This window comes from Fusarium phalaenopsidis (assembly GCF_050370095.1).
Source record: "Fusarium phalaenopsidis strain FUZ10S chromosome Unknown contig_32328, whole genome shotgun sequence".
Classification (NCBI taxonomy): Eukaryota; Fungi; Ascomycota; class Sordariomycetes; order Hypocreales; family Nectriaceae; genus Fusarium; species Fusarium phalaenopsidis.
The window spans coordinates 98847-123493 of NW_028145393.1; the positions used below are offsets into that span (position 1 = coordinate 98847).

At 49.8% G+C, this 24647-nt stretch overlaps 6 protein-coding genes across 6 annotated transcripts; 3 read left to right on the forward strand and 3 right to left on the reverse strand.

The window, feature by feature from the left end:
• Positions 1-3207: 3207 nt before the first annotated feature.
• On the forward strand, positions 3208-3882 carry LRP88_12721 (uncharacterized protein; the record flags this gene model as incomplete). The annotated part of the gene is made up of 1 exon (XM_083249110.1): positions 3208-3882. One exon carries the CDS (start codon positions 3208-3210, stop codon positions 3880-3882), a length of 675 nt encoding a protein of 224 aa, XP_083094912.1.
• A 1266-nt stretch (positions 3883-5148) lies between these two features.
• Positions 5149-6919, forward strand: LRP88_12722 (uncharacterized protein; the record flags this gene model as incomplete). Its single annotated transcript, XM_083249111.1, has 5 exons — positions 5149-5311; positions 5360-5592; positions 5648-5769; positions 5866-6137; positions 6186-6919. The coding sequence occupies 5 exons, from the start codon at positions 5149-5151 to the stop codon at positions 6917-6919; spliced, it is 1524 nt and encodes a 507-aa protein (XP_083094913.1).
• A 2038-nt stretch (positions 6920-8957) lies between these two features.
• LRP88_12723 (SDR family NAD(P)-dependent oxidoreductase) lies at positions 8958-9806 on the reverse strand (the record flags this gene model as incomplete). The annotated part of the gene is made up of 1 exon (XM_083249112.1): positions 8958-9806. One exon carries the CDS (start codon positions 9804-9806, stop codon positions 8958-8960), a length of 849 nt encoding a protein of 282 aa, XP_083094914.1.
• Positions 9807-11035: 1229 nt separating this feature from the next.
• Positions 11036-12568, reverse strand: LRP88_12724 (AhpC/TSA antioxidant enzyme-domain-containing protein; the record flags this gene model as incomplete). Its single annotated transcript, XM_083249113.1, has 3 exons — positions 11036-11152; positions 11905-12300; positions 12362-12568. The coding sequence occupies 3 exons, from the start codon at positions 12566-12568 to the stop codon at positions 11036-11038; spliced, it is 720 nt and encodes a 239-aa protein (XP_083094915.1).
• Positions 12569-15010: 2442 nt separating this feature from the next.
• LRP88_12725 (homocitrate synthase) lies at positions 15011-16394 on the forward strand (the record flags this gene model as incomplete). Its single annotated transcript, XM_083249114.1, has 4 exons — positions 15011-15191; positions 15267-15556; positions 15611-15759; positions 15818-16394. The coding sequence occupies 4 exons, from the start codon at positions 15011-15013 to the stop codon at positions 16392-16394; spliced, it is 1197 nt and encodes a 398-aa protein (XP_083094916.1).
• A 235-nt stretch (positions 16395-16629) lies between these two features.
• Positions 16630-18473, reverse strand: LRP88_12726 (cytochrome P450; the record flags this gene model as incomplete). The annotated part of the gene is made up of 3 exons (XM_083249115.1): positions 16630-17343; positions 17398-17955; positions 18006-18473. 3 exons carry the CDS (start codon positions 18471-18473, stop codon positions 16630-16632), a joined length of 1740 nt encoding a protein of 579 aa, XP_083094917.1.
• Between the last annotated feature and the right edge of the window lie 6174 nt (positions 18474-24647).

The window sequence follows — 24647 nt, forward strand, 5'->3', positions numbered from 1 at the left end:
GTCACGGTGGCGGGCTAACACGAGCCAGTGCTCGTGAACTACCAAGTGACTTGAGAGCTTTAAGTCAATTCGCATAAGAATCCGAGTCATATGCCATCCAATGGTGTTGAGGCCGATCGCCGCTTTGGGGTATTCCCTCACAGAGAACCTCCACTGCCTACCTCACCGACGGCTCGTCGGCCAACATCTGTGCCCCCCCTTTTAATGATCTCGGCGTGACCTGTCTGATGTAAATTCAAAGATTACAAGGTTTCACAAGAGTCTCGAGATCCTCGGATGATCATACTGTGTTTGCTCAAGTCAACAGGCCGCATGCGGGCAGTGCTGGAGGAACGCTTTGCTGTCCTGAACGCAAGACAGTATTTTAGGCATAGGTAGTTTGAGGTTGGCCTTGTTAGCGAAGAACAGGGCTCTTTGAGACTGGAACTGAGAGTTTTGCCATTAGGAATTGCCATGAGATATTTAGTTCTGGGCATTAGGGCGTTGTTAGCCATGACTGACGGAACTAGCAAGGGCGGGAACTTCTCGTGTGGTTGCACGCTATCAGGCTCACCTGCGCTTGTGATATCGTGCCAGTAGTATTGGTAGATGATTCGAAGAGTAAGCTTGAAGATCTCGCGTGATAAGCGGATCGTGGCGCTGTCCAAGAGAAGGCGTGCTCGAAATGACATGGGTCTTGTTAAATGGATTACAAATACAAGAATCCACACATCGGTCCTTGAGGCTATGTCGATTATTAATGGAATTGGGAAGTCGTCGTATAAGAGTGATTCATATCTTACTAGAGAGTGAAGCTGTCTATCGCCCATTGATCAATAATAGAATCTCAAACGAAAGGACGCCAACGAAATGACAGAGGCTACGGACATCGGGAGAGAGGAAATAGAGAATTGGCTTCTCGAGGTAAGTCAAGCCAAGCATGACGAAGCATCTACGTCGGCACCTTCATAGGATACCCCGAGGTAGCTAACCCTCTTCGACATCTGCAGTATCACCGTGGCAGTAAGAGCCTTGACGCAGATTTATGGCTTGATAATTTCTACACAGAGGACGTCAGTTTGCAATATGCGAACCTCCCTGTTCTTTCCGGGGCTAGTGTTCGCCAGGTACGTGTTGTGTACCCTGACGCATTGTCATAAATTAATTACCGCTCTAGATGTTCAAGGAAACATTTGCGAAGCTCGATATGATGACACATGATATTGTGTATTTTGGAATGTTCCCACCTTGATCTTAGCCTCAGCGTTTCCTGTACTAACGGGCCTAGACTACGTCAGCCCTCGTGTTTACCAAGCCGCGACGATCAGGTATTTGATCAAGGGCGATGACCCCGAGAAGGATGTAATTGAAATACCGGGGTTTGCTACGTTTTTCGTGAAAAAAGGGGAGGACGGGAAGATCAGGTGTTACAAGGCCGAGATCTTTTTGGATCCGTTGCCTGTCTTTCAGCGCATTGCGGAGAAGGGTTTGTAAGGTATAATTTACTTTACACTACTATAGAGCTCACTGTCGGAATAGCTGGGCCTGGTACAGTTTGTGTAATGTCTGACAGTGCTGATAATTTGCCAAGCACGATAATGCTTGTTTCAGGGGGTGCGCCATAAGAGGATTAAACGAGACTTTTATGATTTATTGAAGCACAAGAAACGAAAATATTAAATTAGTTGGAGATTAAGGAGGTGAATAGGTTGAACTGTACTATTTGATAGTAATTCTCTTGTTTCTCGTACGGAGGCTAGAGCAGTTAAATACCCCCTGACAGGTTTAACCTTTCATGATGATGCAGCTAGGTATGAGCCCTCTACTGCAGGCAGCAGAAGGTTAAAAAAAAGGCCACTGTGTTGGCATTGGGATATGATGCTATGATGTGTTGACAATGTGTTCTTTGTTATAATCAAAGCCTGGCCCTTGATGGGTTAACTGAGCCAGAAGATCGTACTATGTGGTAGATTTCCCACTGGCTTGTAAGGGGTTGAGACGACGGGTCAAACTCGCAATTGCGGCCCCAGCTATGAACAGCACATTGCGTTTGATCTGCGTATGAGGGAATTTCAAGCAGAATGTAGGTCAACAAGATCGACACAAAGACATGCGGGGCTTGTGGCAGTGGTAAGACAATGTCACACACCGGTTGAAACGCCGAGATTTAGTTCCGATAACCTAGTCCCGAGAGCTTCGTTGTTACACCCAGATATCAAGGCGCTGTTGTCATCAATTCCCGCCAATATGAGCATATGAGCGGGGGATACCTATATTACCCGGAGCAAAGCAATTTCTCTGAGGCATGCCCATCTGGACAGTTCATCCTCGTCAGTCATCATGGTTGATTCAATACCTATTGTCATCTTCCTTCTTCTCACTATTATTACTGCTGTGTATATCTACCCCAAAAGTGATAATGAGGTGTTGGGGCCACGGAAATTCCCTATTTTCGGAGATTTGCACCACTCACCCGTGGACAAGCCGCTCATCAACTGGGATGCTTGGGCGAAGCAAAACGGTCCCATCGCGACAGCTAAGCTGTTCGGGATCGTTCCCATTATTATCCTCAATACATCTGAAGTGGTAGCCGAACTATTCAGCAAACGAAGTCAGTGGTATAGTAACAGGCCGAGGTCGGTCACAATGGAGATGATCACGGGCCCCGGCCCAGGTAAATCCAAGTTCACTCTCTTGCATGATTACGACGCCGACCTCCAACTGTACCATCGCATCCTGTCACCAACTATTGGAGCGCCTTCTACTCCTCGATATCAACCCTTAATGGAACTCGAGTCTACGCAGTTGCTCGTGGATCTCGCTGCTTTAGCCGAAAGGAGCGAAAATCATATTACCTCGACCAGGGCGGTCTATCCACCCTTTGAGCGCACCCAGGGCAGTATCATAATGTCATTGCATTATGGTATGCGTATTCCCACCTGCGAAGGTCCCATTCTTCATCAAGTCGTGAATATGCAAGCAAAATTATCACACTTCGTTGCCCATCCTGGTCTCCCTGACTCTCTACCCGCACTTCGCCATCTCCCAGCTTTGGTCTCGCCTTGGAAGCGCCACGCCAACAAGATATACGACAAACAAAAGAAACTCTATATGAAGCTCATGAATTATGGTAGAAGCTGTGAGGGATGGAATGCAATAAAGCAAATCATTGCAGTGACTGAAAAACAGGCTCAAAGCCCCCGAATTCAGGACCTCGACTTGGCCTTTATGCTTGCCACTTCTATCCAAGGCGGCATGGAGACGTCACCTCGTCAGATCCTTTGGCTTTTCCCAGGCTTGATTCAGAATCCGGCCTTTCCGAAGAAGGCTCATACCGTGCTTGACGAGGTTGTCGGACATGATCGTCTCCCAAGTTTCCAAGACCGACTGAAACTGCCTCTGATTGATGCTGCCGTTCACGAGCTCTTGCGCTGGAGACCTGCTGCTCCCGGTAGCGTTCCACGGAGGGCCGATAGAGATGAGGATTACAAAGGGATAAAGATTGCAAAGGGAGCCATGATCATGGCCAACGCGTGGGGCATTGGGCGTGATGAAGCCGTGTTTGACCCATCCTTGGGAAATCTGGACGAATATGTCCCCGAGAGGTGGCTGATCCATGATGAGAACAACGGCGAGCCCAAGTTGAGAAGTAACTTACCCCTTGCCGCATTTGGGCAAGGGAGGCGAAGCTGTCTGGGGAAGAAGGTGGCTATTGATGGAATGTTCATCCAAGTCGCGAGGCTTCTATGGGCCTTTGACATCGAGCCTGTGGAAGAAGTTGATCCCTGGAAGATGGACGTTGTTGGGCTGATGATCATGTCAAACGACTTTAGGTTTAAACTGAAGCCACGAAACACTTGGGCGGAGGATACGGTCAAAAGGGAGTGGATCAAGGCTGATTAGCAGTCAAAGTGGTCGTGAATGCTTTGGAAGATGCATAGCTGTCTCAGTTCTGACCGAGATTGGAGAAGGCAGTGCAATTTGGAGGATAATAGCCTTTAGGCAACACCTTAAGCAACAAGAAGGCTCTTGTGAGAGACACAAATCCACACTTTATAAGTTACTTAAGCCATTCATTACTCCAAAATTAAGAATGCTTCCAGTTTCGAGAGGCCAGCGTTGTCTTATGCGGCAAATGTTGTGGCTTCGCAACAGTTACAGAGGCCCATGGCGTGAGAATCCAGAGGCGAGGTATCAACCCCAAGAATATCCTCATCTTTATTGCCGTTGGTCTCTGAGGACTGAACTAGGTTGCACGAGATGCTCGCGGCGCTGAGCCATAACACACGCCATGTCCGATAGGACTGAAGTATTCGTTAGGCACCCTTTCACTGGCCCATATATCTGCGTGGATATTAAAGCTATTTCATAGTTATACAGGCCCATTTTTTAACCTTGATCCAGCTTCCGTTTTCGTCCAAGCCACGAGGCACAGGAATGTTGACTTCAGCATCCGCTCAGGCCAGGGGCCATACGACATTCCACTATGCTTAAATGCCTGGAATGTAACCTTCGGGACTAGAGCATGGTAACCAGTCTTAGCAGCTCTAGACTGTCAAGCTTTTTGGTAGTGGATCTCAACAATGATCTGTATGTTTTGGGCTGAGTCTAGCTCAAGGCTGATTCAGACGAGCTGATTCGAGAGAATGGCCTCGAACGTAGAAACTGAGTGCCAAGGACGCCAGTCTCGCCTGAATAAGATCCTGGTTCGAGGGATTCCCGGCAGTTGCCGATGAGAAGGGTCCAGTGTGGATAATCGAGGTTAAAAATGGCGTGGGCTAGCCCAGGCGCGTTCGATTAAATAACAGCCTCGTTCAGCCCTACAGGACCAACAGTGTCTGTATTGGGTCAAAACCAGTTACCCATGGGAATCTTAAGCGGATATGGGGAAAGAAAGGAATGACCTAGTGGAAATAGACCTGTGTGTCTTTGGATTCTGTCAGCCAAGTCGGCGACCACTCAGACATTTCTGGCTCACGATGGCGTCTGACATTGCCGAGTCTGGATCACAGCGCTTCGCGGAATCAGCTATGCTGTGAGAAATCAAGAACGGCTGATTGAGTATATATGTGAGGCCTCACCCATATTCTTGAGATTGAAACTGCACACACCAATTCGAAATACCAACTTCATTCACTGCACTCGATTCCTTACACTTCTCTTTTCACCATGGGCCTTTCTCGCTCCTTTGCGCTCCTTGCCCTGGTGCTGGTGCATCCTTCTGCTGCTGGGATGAACCAGAACATTGTAACCATCTGTAGTGCCGTTGAGGGCACAGATGGCTGCACCAAGAACTTCAACATTCCCTATGATTCTCGACCCCTGACAAACTGTAAGGATAATATGATGATGCAGATTCGCAGTGCTAACTCGTTTCAAGGTGGCAACAAGGCTAGCCCGTGCGGAGTTGAGATCTTGACTAACTCAGAGAACATTTGTGACATGATCAACGATGTCTTGCCAAACAAGGACTTTGTCAACGGGTATGCCATGTGGTGTTTGGCATTGCCCGATGCCCTTCGCGAGAGGAAGGCCGAGTCCGCCATCTGGACCGGCGGCAAGGTCAATGGAGCGACCACCAGGGCCATGAATGCCATTACCTCTATTGAAAAGGTGAGTGAGATTCTATGCCTGTTGTGTATGGATCATCATCTAACTCCCAGGGCAGAGATTCGCCGATGAAGGTTACGCTCCCAAGGACAACAAAGCGAGTGCCGTTTCCAAGGACCTCGCAAACAAGGATGGATGGATAGTGCTTCAAGCACCAGAGGCTTGTTTCTCTCATAACTTGTTCAATTGATACAATGCTAACACGTTTCAGGTAAACGTAACCTCCTACATATCCCTAGTCACGTCAATCGATTTCAGTCAAACAAATTCATGCAGCCAGAAGCGGCTCGACGTGATTCGACAGTGGTTCATCAACTGGATCACCGCCGATACGCAGATTCGAAAGGGCTCGCTTTCTGTTTTGCTAAAAGGATGGCAAGATTCCTTCAAGGGAGCCTGGAAGACAAAGATTGCAGCCATGTCGACTTCGTGGAACACTCTGAAGGCTCGCTATGACTCGGCCAATGCCAAAATCACGGAAATACAGGACACTGTTTGTCAAGACAACGCATGCAAGGGCAAGACGGCTGCAGGATTCATCAAGCAAGGTTAGTGACCTCAGCTATCTTACTATGGGCAGGGCTAATGGTGCGCAGTATCACTCTTGCTCCAGAGCATAGACAACCTATATATTATTGGCTACCAAGCTGGCGACGCAGAGTATATGAGACAGTACTTTCTCGACAGCTACCTTAACAACATCCAAACCGCGTACAACCTCGAGCCAAAGAAGCTTGCACCCGTCAGCCCATATTACGACCTCGTCGTACCCAACAAGTTGGAGACGCTGCGCATGCTCATGAATGGGTTTGGTACTGTCACAACCAACTTGGATTACTATGCCAAGGAGATGCAGGCCAACTTTTACTCTTTCACGCCCTTCAAGAAACACGCAACTACGGTTGACGCAGTCCTCAAGCGCTTCGATGCCATCCTCGCCCCAGACTGGAAGAACAACCAGGAGCTCTCACGAACCCCTGAGCTCCGCAAGGTTCGCGACGGCTTCATCAAGACCCAGAACATCATCAAGAGCACCCTACAAAGCCCGGTCGGCGATTTCTTGAAGGTCATCAAAGCCTTCAACGAAGAATTCGCCAAGTTTCCGCTTGCGACTAAGAAGCTTCAGCTTGCTTTTGGAGCCGTCCCCTATCAACGTTGGATTGATGTCGAGTTTGACTACCCCTGCCGAACCAACAAGGAGCAGACTTTTACGGCAGCTAGCTTCTCAAAGGTGTACAAGTGGCCCGAGTTCAGCGCCTGCTCTTTTACTACGCAAAAGGTAGATCTTGTCTCCAACTGGATTCCCTACATGAAGTATCGTTTTGCCTAGATATTGGTGGACTGAAGAGCAGCCGATGGGCCAGGAACACGTATAGTCTGCAAGTCATAGCTTGATATCATCTCTTTGAATTCATTCCTCTCCATACCTCTAGCGCGATTCATCATGCACCAAATGATGCTTCTCGCTTTGAATGTTGGCCGTTTATCAGACCGGGGCTCCGGCCTCTGCCGGCAAACTCTTACCATGATCTCTTCATAGTTGTGCTTAATCTAATGAGCGTATAGACAAAGCCCTACGTAAATAAGGAACAAATCTTAGAGAATTCCTTCTAACTATTCATCAAATCCTTACAAAGAGGTATATGCGATAGAAATGCAATAGAAATACCGCTATTTGGTACGTCAACTATCTGATCCCCTAATCAACTGCGACTTTGGGCCGACAAATGCGAATGTTGGCCCTGAATCCTGTCCGTCAACGAGCCCGGCGGTCGAACATTGTGTTGACTAGTTGGGGGAAGAACGGATGATTTGGAAGCCCAGTCTGCCAGGACAACATCTTGAGGGGATTGTTCTGACTGGCGATCATTTCTTGAAGAAAATGAGAAACCAGGCATTATCCTACGGCAGATGGGACGTAGCAATGGGAGTGAGGCTGCGTGATGAATCAGCGAGTGATGATCCAGAGATATTTTGAAGAGCTGGGAAAACGTACTCGACATCACCGCAAGGTTAACTTCAGCAACTGCTGCTGAGGAATGGACTCCCATTTCGAGTGTGATTTCCTTTGAGCGAGAGTCAAACTTGAGAGATTCGACAAGCACAAAGACAGACGCAAGGCAGACTCTGGCAAGAAAAGACGTTAGAGAGCGCGTAAAAGTTCTAGGAAGGGCCTTACAAGCCACCAAACATGAAGAGAGCAATCACTGCAATCTTCTGGCCCCTGGGGAGATGCATCTTGCCAACCTCAATTATCGGAAGCGCAAGAATGGCACAGTCGATCAAGACATGTGTAAGAACCGTCGCAAAGAAAAACACGGTCTCGTTAACGCCACAGGTGTGCTTGACTTAGTGATCCCATAAGCCTCGGATAGGTATACACTGAAGTGTTACCAGGAAGAGTCGCAAGATGAACCAGGCCAACGTCAGGCCAGAGAGGACCTGGACCGCTATCCTAACACTGGAATATTTGAAGAGGCGCCAGTAGAAACAAAGGATCGAAAATTTGCAAAAGGCAATGGTGAACGAGTAAAGAATACTTGAGCACCATAGGATCAGCCAAGATACTTTTATCTTCTCGTCCAGGGTTAGGTGAGAGGACAGGCCTTGTTCAATCGGTCGACCAAGGCCGTAGTCGGCAAGCCCTATGCAACACCGTGTAAGTAAGCCAGGGAAAGTCTAAGGGAAATCATGACATACAAATCAAAACATCAATACAATATCCGAGACAGAAGACCTAAACCACCAGTCATTGTCAACATCCATTCGCGACGCAAAGGCATCTCAACCCACCCAGCTACACACGGCGAGTATGTCCTCGAATCCATATCCAGTAGTTGTCATACGCTTGGAAATAAGCCGTAGGATGACCACGAGCGTAGCAATAGGAAAAGTAATACAGAACGAGGCAATGATGTTGGGTGAGTAGTCAACCATGACGCATGATGGTGCTGAAGCCGCCTATCGCCCCATGGCTGATAGAATGAAGATTCAGGCAGAGCAAAACACGCGATCGGAAGAAGCGGGAAGAACTGGGGAAATTTGAAGAAACCTTGAAAATGATCCAAAAGCCAGTATCACTGGCATAGCATCATTGGCTCAACAAGACCCAACTGTCGCCCTAGTCGGAGGAGGATCGGAGAAACGCTACCCTGAGATGTCCTTGTTTTTAAAGAAGTAAAATCTATAGAGATTCTCTCAGGGGGGCATACCTACTTTGACACACACGAGGACCTGTTGTAACAGAGGATGACCCTGTGCGGACTACATAGATGTTCCCGATAGTCTCGGGCCTCTTGAATCGCCCGGCCTTCAATTTAAGCCAGCAAGACAGTATCACCCATGTAGATACATGCTAATCAAAGTCTTTACCCAATCTTGATGCCTCCTCCACTGGCACTAACCACACATCCCGTAATCCACCGAGCATCATTGCCGCAGAGAAGTCCAACCACATCAGCCACGTCCTCAGGCTGTCCAAACCGTGGGATGCTCTGTGTTGGGAAAAATTCATCCTGGAACCGTTTGACTGCTTCCGGGCCACAGTTGACGACAGCGTCAGTCTCGGTCAGACCGGCCGTGACGGCGTTGGCGGTCGTGCCCTCCATGAAGCTATACCTCTCGTCCTTGCCACCAAATGCCTGGGCCCACGTTCGACACAAAGACTCGCCCGCTGACTTTCCAGCTGCGTACATGAGTTGGTCGCTCCACGGTTGCCGAGATCGGATGGATGAGATATAGATGATACGACTGTTGGGCTGGAAATATCGTCGGCGAACAAACTCTTCGACGATCATAACGGGGGTTTGAATGTTGCCGAGCAAACTGCGCTGGACCTCGGTGATTTCCATCTCTCCAATAACACCAGGCATGGGGTCGCTAGCGCAGTTGATGAAGATGTCGATACGGTTGTTGAATGTTTTGTTGATCTCGTTGGCGATGACACTAGCGCAGTCTTCGGAGAAGATGTTGGCGACGAGCCCTTTGATCGTAAGACTCACAGGTCGTTCTCGTGCCGTGGCTTCAAACACACGAGTTGTTATCTCTTCATCGAGGCCTGATGAGAGAGCCGTGACGCCCTCGTCACTAGTGCAGGTTCCGAGGATGGAGCAGCCTCGACTTGCGAGATTAAAGGCAATGGCACGTCCTATGCCGCGGGATGCGCCGCTTATCATGGCGACCTTGTCGATGAGGTCGAGGTCGCGTACAGGGGACATGATTGTGGTTTCTCTTGAGCTGTTGGTGTTTGAAGAGAAGCTTGTTGTTATGAGACAAGAGATGATCTGCTCATTTGAGTCCCCGCCGCTCAAGTATGACGTAACGAACTTGTTCAGTGGCGCCAAAAGGAAGAATGACGGGGGATCGGCCCGCTTCATGCTCAACGCTATATAGAAGTGATCCAAGGAGTATGATAATTGCTCTCCGAGCCTTTGGTCTGCTAGAAGTACGAGATTGTATTGCATTTACAGATAGCCTGCCGCCAAATTACTCCTCTCCAGGCTCTTGGCCCCAAGAGTCGAGCTGCCGCATTACCCTAATATCCAAGCCGCAATCTCATCTTGCTCTTCGCCATTCTCATTTTTGATATGAATATGCTTGAACCGGCAAAGAAGATCAAAGGCTTTCCGACCCTCATCGCCACGAAGAAGCTCCTCGCAAGTGGCGCGTGCGACACTCAGAACTCTCAAGTCGGGCTCTATCCTACGTCCATTCTTGTCGAGTCCATACACGGCGTTGAAAATGCACCAAACCACCCCAGGCACGTCCTCCCTGGTCAAATTCATATACGCGTAGGGCTGGTCTCTCAGAATAGGCTCGCAGGCGTCCCTGAGTGCTCGCATCACCTTCCAGCACTGACGATGCAACAGAAAGTAAGGAAATGTCATTTAGAGAGATTCAGTATTGAGAGTGAGGAGAAGCGCTCTGATGAGCTTGTCGGGGGCAACAAGCTCAACGTTTGTGCTTGAACTTATATTGGTTCGTCAAGGAGGCCCAACTGCAGGTAGCATCGTCGTACCAGACCTGGTCTTCTGTCAATCCACTGGTCAAGCAGACAGCAGCGGAATAGATATTCAGAAGTCCCTTAAAACCTCCCTCCTTTTTGGCAAATATGGGTTCCACTTCTTCAATCAGCCCGCGGGCGAGGGAGACGGCCGTATTGGTGGCAACAGCAGCGGCAACGAGGTCGAAATCACCCTTACAATGCCTAGACCAGATCCATCGGATGCGTGCCCTGATGCACTCCAGATCCGTCATCAGGGTCATAAAGGCAAAATAGATGTCGTCCAAGTTAGTCGGCGGCTCTGCTTCGTAAGAGGCGGCATCACAGCTGCCGTGGTGGAGCCTCTCGGACTGCCTCGAGGATGCCAACAAAATACCCATGCTTCTCGTCAGGTTCGGGGTCCGGCTTGGCTCCAGTTTCGCCCAGTTTGCCTCCAAACCCGGATCAAAGAGCGATGAGCCGGTCAATGGTGGTGGAGAAGACGTCAGGTACTGACACTCGACGACCAGCAATAAAGTTGGCCAGTGGCACAAAGTCCTTGATGGCAATGATCTGCCTCTTCTAGTTGGCTAGCTTAGGGTTAGATGCACCACTGCTACGAGCTTTGGTTCTCGCCTTGCCCTTCAATCGCCCGCTCGTCTTCGGGGCAGGTGTTGAATGTGAAGTGGCCGGCAGATCAGCAGGGTAGCCGCGGGCAATGGCAGTCGAGGCCAGCCATGAAGCGACAGAATCGGTGTCTTGTTTGTACTGTCTGTAGGTACCCAAGAGCTGGGGGGAGCATGGTGACGGTAGGAGAGCTTCCAAGAAGAGATGCAGAGTGAGAGATGTGAAATCTGAACGGCGTTGGAAAAGTCTTGTTCTCGGGAGAATAGCTATTTTATGTGTTAGTCTCATTCTTGCTTCGTGCTTAGTGTGGCCATATAAGAATCCAGGGCTCAATAGCGGCCCGCTTCATCACCCCCCTGGTTGCGCAAAACATAGGAATGAATCCCAGCCAAAACTGCAGCAAATAATAGGTAGGGTTGATTCCCGTGTTTTTTTTTTTTTTTTTTTCGACACTGAGGTCTTAAAACCCTCCCCTTTCTTGTCTTTCTTTCCTATCCTTGTTGTCTCAAGCCCCTTAATTTGCTTCACAGTCACGTATGTTATAGAGCAAAGATCGTGTAGATCTAGATGCACACAGTCGTCTTTTAGTCACTTTCACCATCTGGCTAAGTATAAGCAGAATTCACTATTCAAAGGCCAAAAACATTCTAACTCTCTGGAAATACAACTTTGAGCATTTTCTCAGTTGGGGTGTGGTCTCGACTGACCCTCATGCGATGACACCATGTCACCATCCTTGCCTCCTCGCTGCCCTCGAACAGGAATTCACCGCCCTGCTGGTTTGGTTGTCCGACCTTGGTCGCAGGGTAACCGGCCAGCAGTCCCCGGACGAGCTTGGACGCTGCCTGGAAGAAGGACGAAGTATTCGAATCTGAAGCGTAGTCCGTGGCCGGTCCCACGACCCATGTTTTGATCATGCCTAATCCTTCAAACAGTTTGCCTGTTGGTTCGACATAGACAGGGTGCTTGCAACCCGTATTTTCAATGTACATGTTTATCACCTCAGGAACCCCATTTCCAATAATAACGATGGACGTGTTGGAGGGGGCAATCTTATCAGGACTGGCTTCCTCGGATAGAAACTTGACATAGTTTGAGCTGGTCTAGAAATCGAGATTAGAGATGGTGCTCCAACAATTACAACAGAGGGCCAGAGGCGCGTACACTACAGAGAAAGTGGCGCACAAAGACGACTAAGACACGGCCAGATGATCCTGGTCCGCTGTAAAGGCTTTTGAACGGGCGCTCAACGCCCTTGCTGTCAAACACGGGTATGTCTTCAACGGCCTTGAGTTCTTCGAGGGAGGGTGGAGTGTCGTTTGATGGTCCAATCGGATCATCTTCTTGGTTAAGCTCACATGCGCTAGCCATGGTTGGTTGCTGGCTCAAGTTGAGGTTGAATTTGAGATTGTGCCTTGTTGGGGGGTAACGCAACCACTTTTATATCCGTGACAGTAACCGCCATGACAGTTCAAGTATGGTAAGACAAGATGATGTGATGCGTGATGATTTACCTTGTTAGGCTAGGTCAGATATGCAGCAGGCAATGTGACAGTGCTGTCTTGGCTGGGCGTGTCAGCATGATGCCAACATTGATGGAGGCTGGCCAATAGCCCTTCCCCATGCCACATTAAATTACCTCTTGACTCGACTCGCTTAATGATCTCGTCCAGGAGGGCGAGGCGGCCGCCTTATCGTAGCGTTGGATAAGCATGACAAAAGGAGCCAAAGAAATCCTGTGAATACCAAGTCAACCCCAGCCTGGCGACCATGGCAGCTTATTGTTCTCTGGTAGGCCAACATATAAGGGCATTTGCCGATTTTTAAACCTTACCTAACTGCTTCCAAGAATAATTGGCCTTGCTTCTTAGTTTCCGTTTCACGCCGAGTCATGATTATCTATCAGCTCAGTTATCCCATAAAGGGCCAGGCTTCAACCACAAGAAAGAACACAATATCAACACATCATAGCATCATATCCTAATTCTAACACAATGGCCTCTTTATATCTTTTTTATATCTTTCTGCGGCCTGCAGTAGGCCGAGCCATAACAGTATTACGTTGAGAGCCTATTCCAATAGATGAGGAGGTTGCCAAGAAGCCTTTGAAGATGTCGGCTCAGCGACTCAGGGTAGGCACTGTAAGCCATTTTCATCGCCCAGGTGGCCGAGATTCAACCTGGGAGGAATGCGACCGAACCAGGTTTCCTCAATGAACAGGGACAATGCGTTGCATAGCCCATGCTTTACGCCTGTTTAACGGGCAGCGGCCAAGAGGTGCATTGCTCTCGAATCGATTTCTATAAGCTTACAAAGCCATTGCCTCGGATTGTTCATATGAAAACGCTGAAAGATCGGAGCGCTACGGTTGTGCGGCTTGAAACCTACCGCAGCCAGTGGCGGTTTTCAGTGCCCTCACTGCCCTGTGGGCACCAATCCTTGAAAACAGCTGAGAATCTCGAAAGTTAACGAGGATTGGTTAAGAAATGCCTTGAGCAGTTTGAACACACGTGCAGCACCTTCTACCAGTGCTAACGGCGTCGCGATGACTAGATCAGCAACCAATTCGTCTTCTCGGTGTCGATGATGCTGTGCGCATCACGGGACTCGCCTTATTCAGCTGCCTCTTGATCAACTTGACGCGATCGATATTTGGCAGCATGTGTAGGCACCCCCAAGTATGGACGAACTCATCTCGTTGGCTGCTTTCAGACCTTGGAACCTCAGCCTCTCACGGCGAGATGATGATGTGAGGCAATTACCAAACAGCCACAACCACAATGTAGATACTGTACCCTACATCTTCCCTTGTTTTGTACCTCTCGGTCTCTCTTGACCATCATTAATTTGCCAATCTCTGGGTCAACAGCTTGATGAGGTGCAAACCATATCTGGTGCCACAAACCTTGTACAGTATGGGCAGAGGAAATGGCTGGGTGAGGAAGCCGCAGCAAGCCAGCAATGGACAATTGACGGTGACGACATTTTCCAACCGCAAAACATATCGAGATCTTTCTACTCATTTCGCAAGGGGAACAGCATTGAGCACGGAGCATCACTCTCGGCAGTGCAACAGCATGTGCGTGCACACCGAGCTGCTGTACCCCAAACGCCATGATACGTGGCCCTTTCCAAGCGGCTCCGCCTGTCCGCCAACAGGGCCGATCATCTGCAATAGCACATGCACGTCACTGTTCCGGGCGGTATGGGCAACGAACGGCGTACAGAACTAGAGGCAATGGAGGCAATGGAAGTCACAAAGGGAGCGGTGAGGCCAACCAAGATTAACCAGATCTTATCAGATTAGGTGTGCGGGGAATTGTCAAGCAAAGGGCGGCCGGCAAGGACGGGGAAAACGTGAGCGGAAAAATTGGAAAAAAAAATTTCAAGAAAAAAAACAAGAAAAAAGACCAGGCAGGAAAAAGGCTGTCGTCACGCCTCGGCAATGCCTTGAGGCCCAATTATTGTGGCAAGCTGCAGGGCTTGGCTGCGTCATTTTACCTGTTGATTTGCCCGGCAGCTGAAAAGCGGCCTCCGCCCTGCATTAGCGAGGTCGGTAGCGCGTTCCAGGCGGTGCAGGCGGCCCGCCCAGCTTTTCCAGTTGCCTTCAGAGGGTCAAGTGCGGGGAACTCACTGATCCAATAGGTCCGAACTTCGGCCATTGAGTCACTTGCAAATATCAAGCTCTTCCATCTTCTCTCTCCTCCGTCTCTTTCTCCTCAGCAACACATCACCGCTTGTCGACGACATACACACACAAAAAAACACACTCAGAAACAGACACTGCATAGTCTGGATGCTAAGGCAGATACAATGCAGACAGCCAACAACCCCATCTCCCACCACACTAGCCACACCATGGGCCAAGGCGCCGCCAGCAGCAACGGCGGCGACAATAGCAGCGGAACGCATTGCGTGGGTCACCATACGAGCCACACCATGGGCAATGGTGCCAGCAGCAGCAGCTCTGGTGCCAATGGGGGGGGTGGGGTTGGTCAGGCCTCGGACGGGGAGGGCAACGGTACGTGATGCTATTCCCAGCTTCCTATCACTCTGCTAACACACCTAGGACGCAATGGCAGCGTCCTGGAAGCCTCCCTAACGAGCCCTGACATCAACGATTTGAACACAACTACAACTATCGACGACGATACCGACTCTCTCGCCGACAGCATCAGCGATCTCACCGATGGAGGCGCCAGCTCTGGAGCTACCTCGATGCGCTCCTCCGTCAACTTGGCCAACTTCAGCATCATCGACACCACCCTGCGCGAGGGTGAGCAGTTTGCCACGGCCCATTTTGATACCGAGACCAAGATCAAGATCGCTCAAGCCCTCGACGAGTTCGGAGTCGAATATGTGAGTTGTCGCGTGACCAGATAATCGTGACATCTCAGCTGACACAACACCCAGCTCGAACTGACTTCGCCTGCTGCGTCTGAGCAGTCCAAGCTGGATTGCCAGGCCATCTGCAAGCTGGGTCTCAAGGCCAAGATCCTTTGCCACATTCGATGCAACATGGATGATGCCAGGATCGCCGTCCAGACTGGCGTCGACGGAATGTATATCTCAACCAACACAATACAACACAGCCAACATGATACTGACAATACCTCACAGCAACATGTGTATCGGCACGTCTGCTCAGCTCATGAAGCATTCCCACGGCAAGGACCTGGACTGGATCGCCAAGAAGGCCACCGAGGTCATCCAGTTCGCCCAGTCCCACGGCGTTGAAGTCCGCTTCTCCGGCGAGGACTCCTTCCGCTCCGACTTTAGCGAGATCATTAAGCTGTACTCGCTCGTCGACCGTCTTGGCGCCCAGAGAGTGGGAATTGCCGACACGGTGGGAGGAGCCACCTGGCGTGAGGTCGATGAAAAGATCTCGACCCTCCGACAGGTTATCAGCTGCGACATCGAGACTCACTTCCATAATGATACTGGATGTGCCGTCTCCAACGCCTTTACTGCCCTCGAGGCTGGCGCAACGCATATTGACACGACCGTCCTGGGCATCGGGGAGAGGAACGGTATTACCTCTCTCGGAGGCCTCATGGCCTCTCTGATGTACTCAGAGCACAGGTCTGTCCTGAACAAGTACAAGCTCGAGAAGCTAGCCGCTCTCGAAGAGTTGGTGGCCAAGGCCGTCGACGTGGAGATCCCTTGGAACAACTTTGTCGTCCCCGCCAATTTTTGAAAATCTCCGGATAGGAGGATGACTCTGGAAGCCTGTGAAAGGGCCTATTAGGGAGGCTTCTCACTCGATCTTTACTTTCGTTCACCTTACTTTTGGGGCACTCACTATCTCGGAAACTTTGTGCCTCTACAGTCATTACCTCTATAAGTCACGCTCCTTACTTTGGGCGCTTTGCATCTCCATCATATGTGCCATGAACCTTTTGCTTTAACTAGCTTTGATAACATAGTGAAGTCTAGTAAACTCGAGATCGTAGTTTGACATAAACCTCTTTGGGGTTTCTGGTGAGGGAGAAAACCTCCTTGGGTACTGCCAGAGCGTCTGGCAACGACAAGAGTTCAAATTTCCACGTTATGAGCGTGAAAAAGATCTTCATCTCGCGGTATGCCAGCCTCCTACCAAAACACGCTCTCGGACCGAGCCCGAACGCTTGAATAGGGAATAGGTTTGCGTCAAACACCGTCTCCTCGGTTCCATCCTCATGCTTCTCTACTCGAAGCCACCTCTCAGGAGAGAAAGCCCCTATGTCGATCTCATCGTTGACAGGATGCTTCTCCCTTCGTGATGTAGCCCACTCGCTCTGGCGAGACTCGTCAAACTGGATTCTCGGTGTGAAGACACTGGGCCCGTTGGCTAGGAACACGACTGTCGTGCCCTTGGGGATGTGGGCACCCAGGATCTGCGTGTCCGTCTGTGCCTCACGCATGCACATGGCCAGGGGACGTGAGTGGCGGAGCACTTCCTCGACGACGGCATCGAGGTATGGCACTCGGGCCTGTATGATCTCTTCAAGTGAAGGGAGCCGCTTCTCAGCTCTAGCCTGGGGGTGAGCTTGATCAAGCGCCTCACGGAGGCGAGCCTGGACACGCTGGTTACTGCTAAGATAGCTTATTCCCCACCGCAGAGCGGAAGATGTCGTCTCGTGGCCACCAATGAGGTATGTCATCAGCTGTAAGCATCACGTCAGTTCCGTACTAGGCATATCCGGCCGCCGTTTACAAACCTCGCTTGTGATCGTTTGTGAGTAGTAATCAGGTTTCCTACCCTCCTTCTCTGCCATGGCCTCCTCTCGAGCGAGAATCTGATCCACAGCGCACCGTTGAGCCTGTCCAGTACGTCGGCGTTCAAGGCCATTCGCGATTTCACGTTGTTGTAAACGCGCAGCCAGACGGTGGGCGTTTCTCATGACAGAGGAAAGGTGGCCGTAGAGGAAATGGAACAGGCGGGGCGAAGGGGACCTGATACTCATGGCTACACTGTCAGACATTCTGGTGAAAGCCTCGAGTTCCTCCGCAAGAGGTTCCTCCTTAAAGACGAATTCATCATCAGGCCCTCCGGTTGCATTGATTTCACTGTCGTGATCGGCGTCAAGAGCCTCGAGGGCCCTGACAAGCTGTGTCTGATCAGGCTCAAGACCGAACGCAACGCAGACGATAATATCAAGAGCGGCATGGTGAATCTCGCGGGATGCACCGAAAGGACGTCCCTTGGATAGGATAGCCTTGCACTCCCAGAGTTTGAGAAGCCTAGCAAACTTGTCGTAAATCTCAGGGGCAGAGATCTGAACGCCGGTTAGCATGCATGGGGGAAACACTATGATCGAAGACTCACCTCGGCCAGGAAGGACGGTGTCATCAAATCTTTGACAAGTTCCTTATTTCTTCGGAATTGGGGATCAGAACTCTTGAGAGTGAGCTGGCCGCCGGGGATAATGCCCCCGAAGACGGAGATGGTTACTCTGGCCCGGTCAAACTCCTTGAGGCGGTGCATGCAAATGTCGGCCGCCTCATGATGGTCCGCGACCACAACCCATGGCTTTCCAAACGGGGCGACAAAGGCCTGGAATAGAGGTGACTGGTGCTTTGTCGGTTGAACGGCTAGCCAATTGGTCACACTACCAACGGCCTTGATGTCGGGGAGATCGCCCAAGATGCGTTCCTTGGCTTCTGCGTTGTAAGGGATAAAATCCAGGGGCCGAGGGTAGAACGCGTCGCGGAACGTGTAAATGACTGCAACGAGAACGCTGCTACCTACTAGTAGCTGCAACGGCAGCGAACTGGTGACCTCTGGCCATGACATGGCGTCGCAGTCTTTGAACGAGGAGAAGCACAGCCAGCCCTTGAGAAATGGGAGGACAAGCAGGTTGATACCACACCGAGCGAAGGGCCTCAAAAAAGGAAATCTAGACCTCAACAACTTGCCGAGCAGGGGTCCTGGCCACGGCACCTCAACAATGGGGCCGCCAGCCAATGGACGTCGCTCCAGTCATCCGAAGGGCTGGCAAGCCCGTAAGCTGACGGTAGCTAGCGCCACCTTGGCGAGCAACGGGTCCGCAGGGTTTTGTAATACCGGTTCGTCATTGGTCCCCTTGCGGGTGCTTGAGGATCTTGGTTGCATCGTTGGTTTGCGCAATGGACCCTCTCTTGGGTGATGACTGCAGAGCCTCTACATTGACTGTGCTTTAAAGCGTGACGTGAGCTTAGATCTTACCTCTCGGTTGTCGATAGGATTCTCATATTGCAACAGAGGAGCTAAGCGAGACATGCCAGAACTTGACGCGTCATTAATCCCATGTTCTCACGATCAGAATTCGTCAACTACAGTCATCAAATCACAGGTCTCTTCAACAGGATAAAAGTGGCAAATAGTCTATGGGAGTGAAAAGAAGGAATTAAGGCCTTCGTTATGTGCATGGTGGCCTCTTTTGAAGACGCCATTCATGACAGGAAGAATATCCGGAAGCTCATCTATTTCTACTCTAGAAATCATATTTCCTCAGCAGTAGAGCATCAACTTAAAGCTTAATTACGATGTAGATAGCGGCCAAACCGTTTGATTGAGTCCTTGCGCTATTTTCCAATCGTCTTAAGAATCTAGACTCAAGCTTCATACTCTACCTTGCTAGTTAGAAGTTGATTTCGGCAACGTGAGACTTGCGCATTTTTGGGCTTCGAGGCACCCTCCATGAGAATTTTAGTGTCGCCGAACATTTCGTCATGCTCCAACTCTACCCTGTCTTGCTACGCTGAGTGCCGCTTTGGAAAAGGAACGGTAGCAAGAAGGTAGGGAGAGGCTCGCTCCTTGAGAGTTCTCGGCGAAGGACCTCTTGACATCCCATCTTCAAGTCCCTTGATAAAAGATCCATGAATAAGCAATCTCTACTTACTTATTAACCTCAGTCGGAGATTTTAGCAGTGTATGCGATATCGTATGCCCTACCAAGGTCTCAAGGCAAAGGCCGGTACTGCTTGAGGTAGCCCCTTCATAGGACGAAACTAGGCTCCAAAGGGTTGATTCTCTACTATGTAAACCCCTCCGGCAAGCTTCCAGACCCAACCCCCTACACGGCCCTCAGATGCGGTGTTAAGGTAAATGTGCATGAATCTTTGCTTTTAGGAGTTCCATGCAATACAGAGGAAGCTCCGGTAACGGAACTTTAGTGAGATGGCGTTGCTTCACGTGAAACCGACAGGACAAGGGGACAGACAACCTAGTATTTTGGGTAAGAGAGGGCACAAATAAAAAGTGCCTATAAGTGTCTAACGCGATTATCAAGTAAAATTTGAAGATATCGCTCCATGACATACGTGTGCCACGAATTTTTGGTCGAGTCTGCCGGGAGATGAGGGTGATGGTGATGTGACGGTGATGGTAGGGGAAGATATCAGATACCTCATGTTCAGTGCGATTTGTGGCGGGGCAGAGGTCACTTCCATCAAACCAACAGAGGAGGTGATCAAACCACCTTACCCCTTCTCAGCCAACAACCTATTTAAGAGTGGATAATATGGGTGAAATTATTTGACATTATAGTAAATAATTTCTCGTTCAAAGACGTCTGAGAGTATTGAATCCAGCTTACGAGTGCTTCTCACAATAGATGGCGTCCCTGTGGGTGACCTTCATCTCACAACCACGCTTCTCGCAGGTGTGGGCAGAACAGTAAATGGAGCGCTGAGGACTGTTCCTCTTGGCCGCAGCATCTATGAGGCACCCCCATTCTCGGGCAGCGCAAGTGTGCTCCTCACAGAAAAGACCTCTGCAGCTGTCGATGGTGATGGCGGGTTTTGTGCACGGCCCAGAAGAACAGATGTTGTCGGGGTCATACACGGCTTGCTGCAGAGGAGGTTTCCCTGGAGACAGCTCTTGCGTGAATAATTTCTTCGGGGAGGATTTGCTACATAGAGCCTCGAAGTGGTTCTTAACCTTCGTGAGCTTTGTCTCAATATCCTCACGCAAGATCATCTTCCCTACTTGTTCCTTTCCCATTCTCCGGGCACAACTGTCACAATGCCCGCCAACATATAGGATCTTGAAGTTTGAGGCATCCAAATTCCGAATGTCAAACACGGTCTCGGCGATGGACATATTTATCTCGTTGAAGATGCAACCGACGGGAGTGTCGCATCTCCAAACCGCTTCTGTCTTCTTTCGATGGCGATTTCCGCTTTCGCCGCAGGAAAACTCGAGCTCCACAAACTGACACATCTTGTGAAGTTGAGATGTTGACCGCCTGTGGTGTGTCAAGCAACAGAATGTGACGGACCCCCATTTAGGATTCAGGCCAGCTTCTTATAGCCAATATTACTTTGCCCATTATTTCTTGTGCCCCTCACTTGTTTTGCCTTTGTTCAGACCGTTTTTCTTGGATTTATGTCATGAAGGGAAGACTCAGCTCACGTTTGAACAGTAATTAGTACGATACACAATGAACAATGCAGCCAACCGGAGGTTGATTGCTTCAAGACACCTAGTTCTTTCAAGATCCACAGTTCAAAGAAGGAGCAAACCCTCCCAATGGCACACTTTCATTAACTGCCAAGAGGAATTACAGAATTCTTTCCACTCCCAAAATCTGCCCCTAAATGATATGACCCAGGCAGCCGAAGGCAGAGATAGCGAATTCACTGAAGCTACATTCCTCAACAATACAGAACCGTTCTAAGGCAAGCATATGCTATTCAATGACCATAAACTGCAGCTTTAATCCGAATCGATGACAATGACCTCAACGTCGTCCTTCTCTCTTTCACTCTCAATCTGCTTCAGCCTCGCCGTCAACCACGAACCATAGGCTTTCAGCATGCCTATATGTGAATGCTCTTCACAGTAATCTCTCATCCGCCGATGCGCCTCTACAACCCACTGGGCCTCCACTTCTCGTCTCATCTCCACGTTTCGGCTCGATTTTACCGCTTCTCCACGGATGGTGTATGCCACCTTGGCTTCGCAGACAGGACAAAGATATGGCGGCTGGCGCACATCATCAGCTATGTTTGCCGTCGACTGCATCATACACGCGTAGTACACGCAGTGCCCCATGCCCACGCAATGTCCCAGCTCATGGGCCGCCGTGCGACACACTCTCGTCAGCCAAAGCCCATTCCAGTCAGCCGGTGTCTTGGGTACCAGTATGCCTCGTGATGTTGTTACAGCAGCCGCAAGGGGTGCATCGGATGTGTTGTTGCAGTGAATCATCACCGCAGGGTCAAACTCTTTGTGCCTCCCTTTGAGTTCGGGCTCATCCTTTTCCCAAAGACCATTCACATAAGTCTGGCAATGAGACGCCGGCCAACTATGTGCGTGATCAACGTTGTTGTGTTCATCCAAAACTGGATTGTATCGAAATGTTGAAACGATGCAGATCCGAGAGCCCCCGAATGCACGCCCAGCACAGAAGTCATCTTCTTCGTCTTCGTAAAGGTCAAAGTGCGTTAAGAGCATGACAGCAAAAGCATCCTTTGGCACATTCGCCAACAATCCGTCAAGCATGTGCGAGAGATTGAGCTGACCTTTGGCAACACCGTCGCCAGACGCACGAAAGTTGACTCGAGTAGGCGTCCCATTGTCGATGACAAGATCAACATTTCCTCGATTGTCAGCTTGGCGACTCTTGGAGCTAGACAATCGACAGCGCGTAAGAACGCACTGATTATGGAGCACTTTGACGTCAAGTCCGTGATAGAACGCCCTGATGTACCCGGCGATATCGTCTGCTGTTGGTTTTTCGTGCTCAAGCTCTGATTTGGTACCCACAGTCGTCTGCGGCTTCACCCAATCGCTCATACAAGCAGCATCAGGAGCTAGCGAAGGGCTATCGACTATGTAGAGAGTATTTCTCCTTGTAGTGACCGAGTTGCGATGACTTTCTCGTGCAAAAGACTTGAGGCTTTGTGGTTGTTCCTTTGGATCCAAATCAAGGGCGTCTTGTGGCGTGAGATTCACACCAGGGAAGGCCGAGATTGGAGGCTCTCCATCACTTGAAGTCGATGCTGAGCTTTGTTTATTCGCAAGAGTGGCTGCTGCCAAACGTTCTTCTCTGGATGGGCGTTGGTAGTACGAGATGGCCGAAGCATGTGGAGACTTGTCGGTAAATAAGACGGCGTGGGGGCAATTTCGTGGGTGTTTGAGACGCGCCATTTCAACGAGTTTTTTTTTTTTTCCTGATCTCGTCTTTCAAAGGTCACGCAGGTTTCAATCGGATGATTTAAGTAGCTGAAGGATCAAACCAAGTCAGGAACTGTTGGGCCAGGCAGCAACGCGAAGGAGCAGATGTTGGCGGTGAGTCACGGCGAAATTCGGTCCAGGGATGAACAGGAGGCCAAGTAGGTTCACCAGTCAATGTGAAACGTGACCCCTGTGGGATTAAATAGAAATTTGATAGGCCCGTATGGCCTTGCGAGTTGTCAAGCATTACTAGAAATGAATGGCCCAAGACTGCTACAGTGATTGATATACACGGTTCAAGGGCCAGATGAAGACCCCAGAATAGACCAGGGGACCCCAAAGGGAATGAAACTGGTCCACGATCATACCTATTCATGTTTTGGGGCTCATCGACAATGATCGACATCTACAGCAACGTGTTCTCCTCTGAGGAGTGTAACGGGAGCAAACTAGCCACGTGATGATTTTGGTGTGCGTGCTACTGCCCGAGCAATCAACACAATCTGGACGAGTACGACAAGAAGCACGAAATGAATCATGGGCAGAGGTACTTGTGAGTTCTCAATCACGAGCGCTATGCATCTATATATACAGCTGTCTCTCTGGCATTTCTTATGTTTCCTTTATTCTTCAGTATACAATTCCACCAACCAAACATCTACCTACCCGAAGCAACCTCCGAAAGCAACGGGTCAAGAAAATTGACGTTGAAAAGGCGGTATATTTTAATCAGTACGCACCACGAGCCACCTACATTTAGCTACAATGCTGATTCTCGAAACCAGGCCGATTCGATCAGTGGAAGGCTTTGTTGGTGAGTCTCAAAGTTCACGGTTCCATGAGCGAAAATCCTCAAACTGAAGAGACACGCCCACGGGAAAAGGCCAAGAGAGGAAAGATTATAGTTCAGCGTATGTCATGGCATGTTAGATTATTATCACATCTAGGATTTCGACCGCGACTAGGTATTGACAACCTTGCCAAGGCTGAGCGTCACTACGATATAGAGTTTGACGAGAGGGACGCAAAACACTTGAAAAAGTGGGGGTATACGACATCAAAGAAGGGGGAATCTAAAAAGAGACACTCCAAAAAGGGTCACTCGAAGAAGTCTTCAAAGAAAAGGTCCTCAAAGAAGCAGTCCTCCGAGAAGGAGACTTCAGAGCAAGAGGCAGACGACGCAGTTTATCTGTCTGAAGAGTGAGTGATCTTCGGTTATTTCGGGAAACCAGCCCGCTGGTTTCGAAAGAGTACTGACACGTTTTTTTTGAAGGCCGGAGGAGGCGTAACTGAGTCCCGCTGCTCAGCCATTTCTTGAAACGACTAACAGACACCTACGACTCCTTAAAGACATTGAAACTAAATTTGACAAGATGAGTTCATCATCGAAGGATCAGAAGGAAAGAAAGCCAAAGACTCCGGTGCCGACCCCTCCCTGGTCGGTGAGAGCTCTATCATGGCTAGCAGGGGGTCACCCAGTCAAGGTTGTGTATAGAGTGAAGGAGGTGCCCAAACCCAAAACCAATGATCCTAAGACCGATGATCCCAAAGCTGATGATCCACCTGATGGGAGGTCTGACAAGCCAACTGAAGAGGAGCCGGAGAAGCCAGCCGAGGGAGCTTAATGAAGGTCAAGTAATTGTCTGACAACATTGAGGGACGTCTCAATAACGGTATGGTACTTGCTGGGAAGGTTGGTGAGGGGGGGCATCTTGGCCTCATGGCTCGATCTTTTGCTTGACGTTGACACATGCTCTATCAGAGATGGATGGCCAACATAACTCCAGGCAGCAGATTTTTGATGCT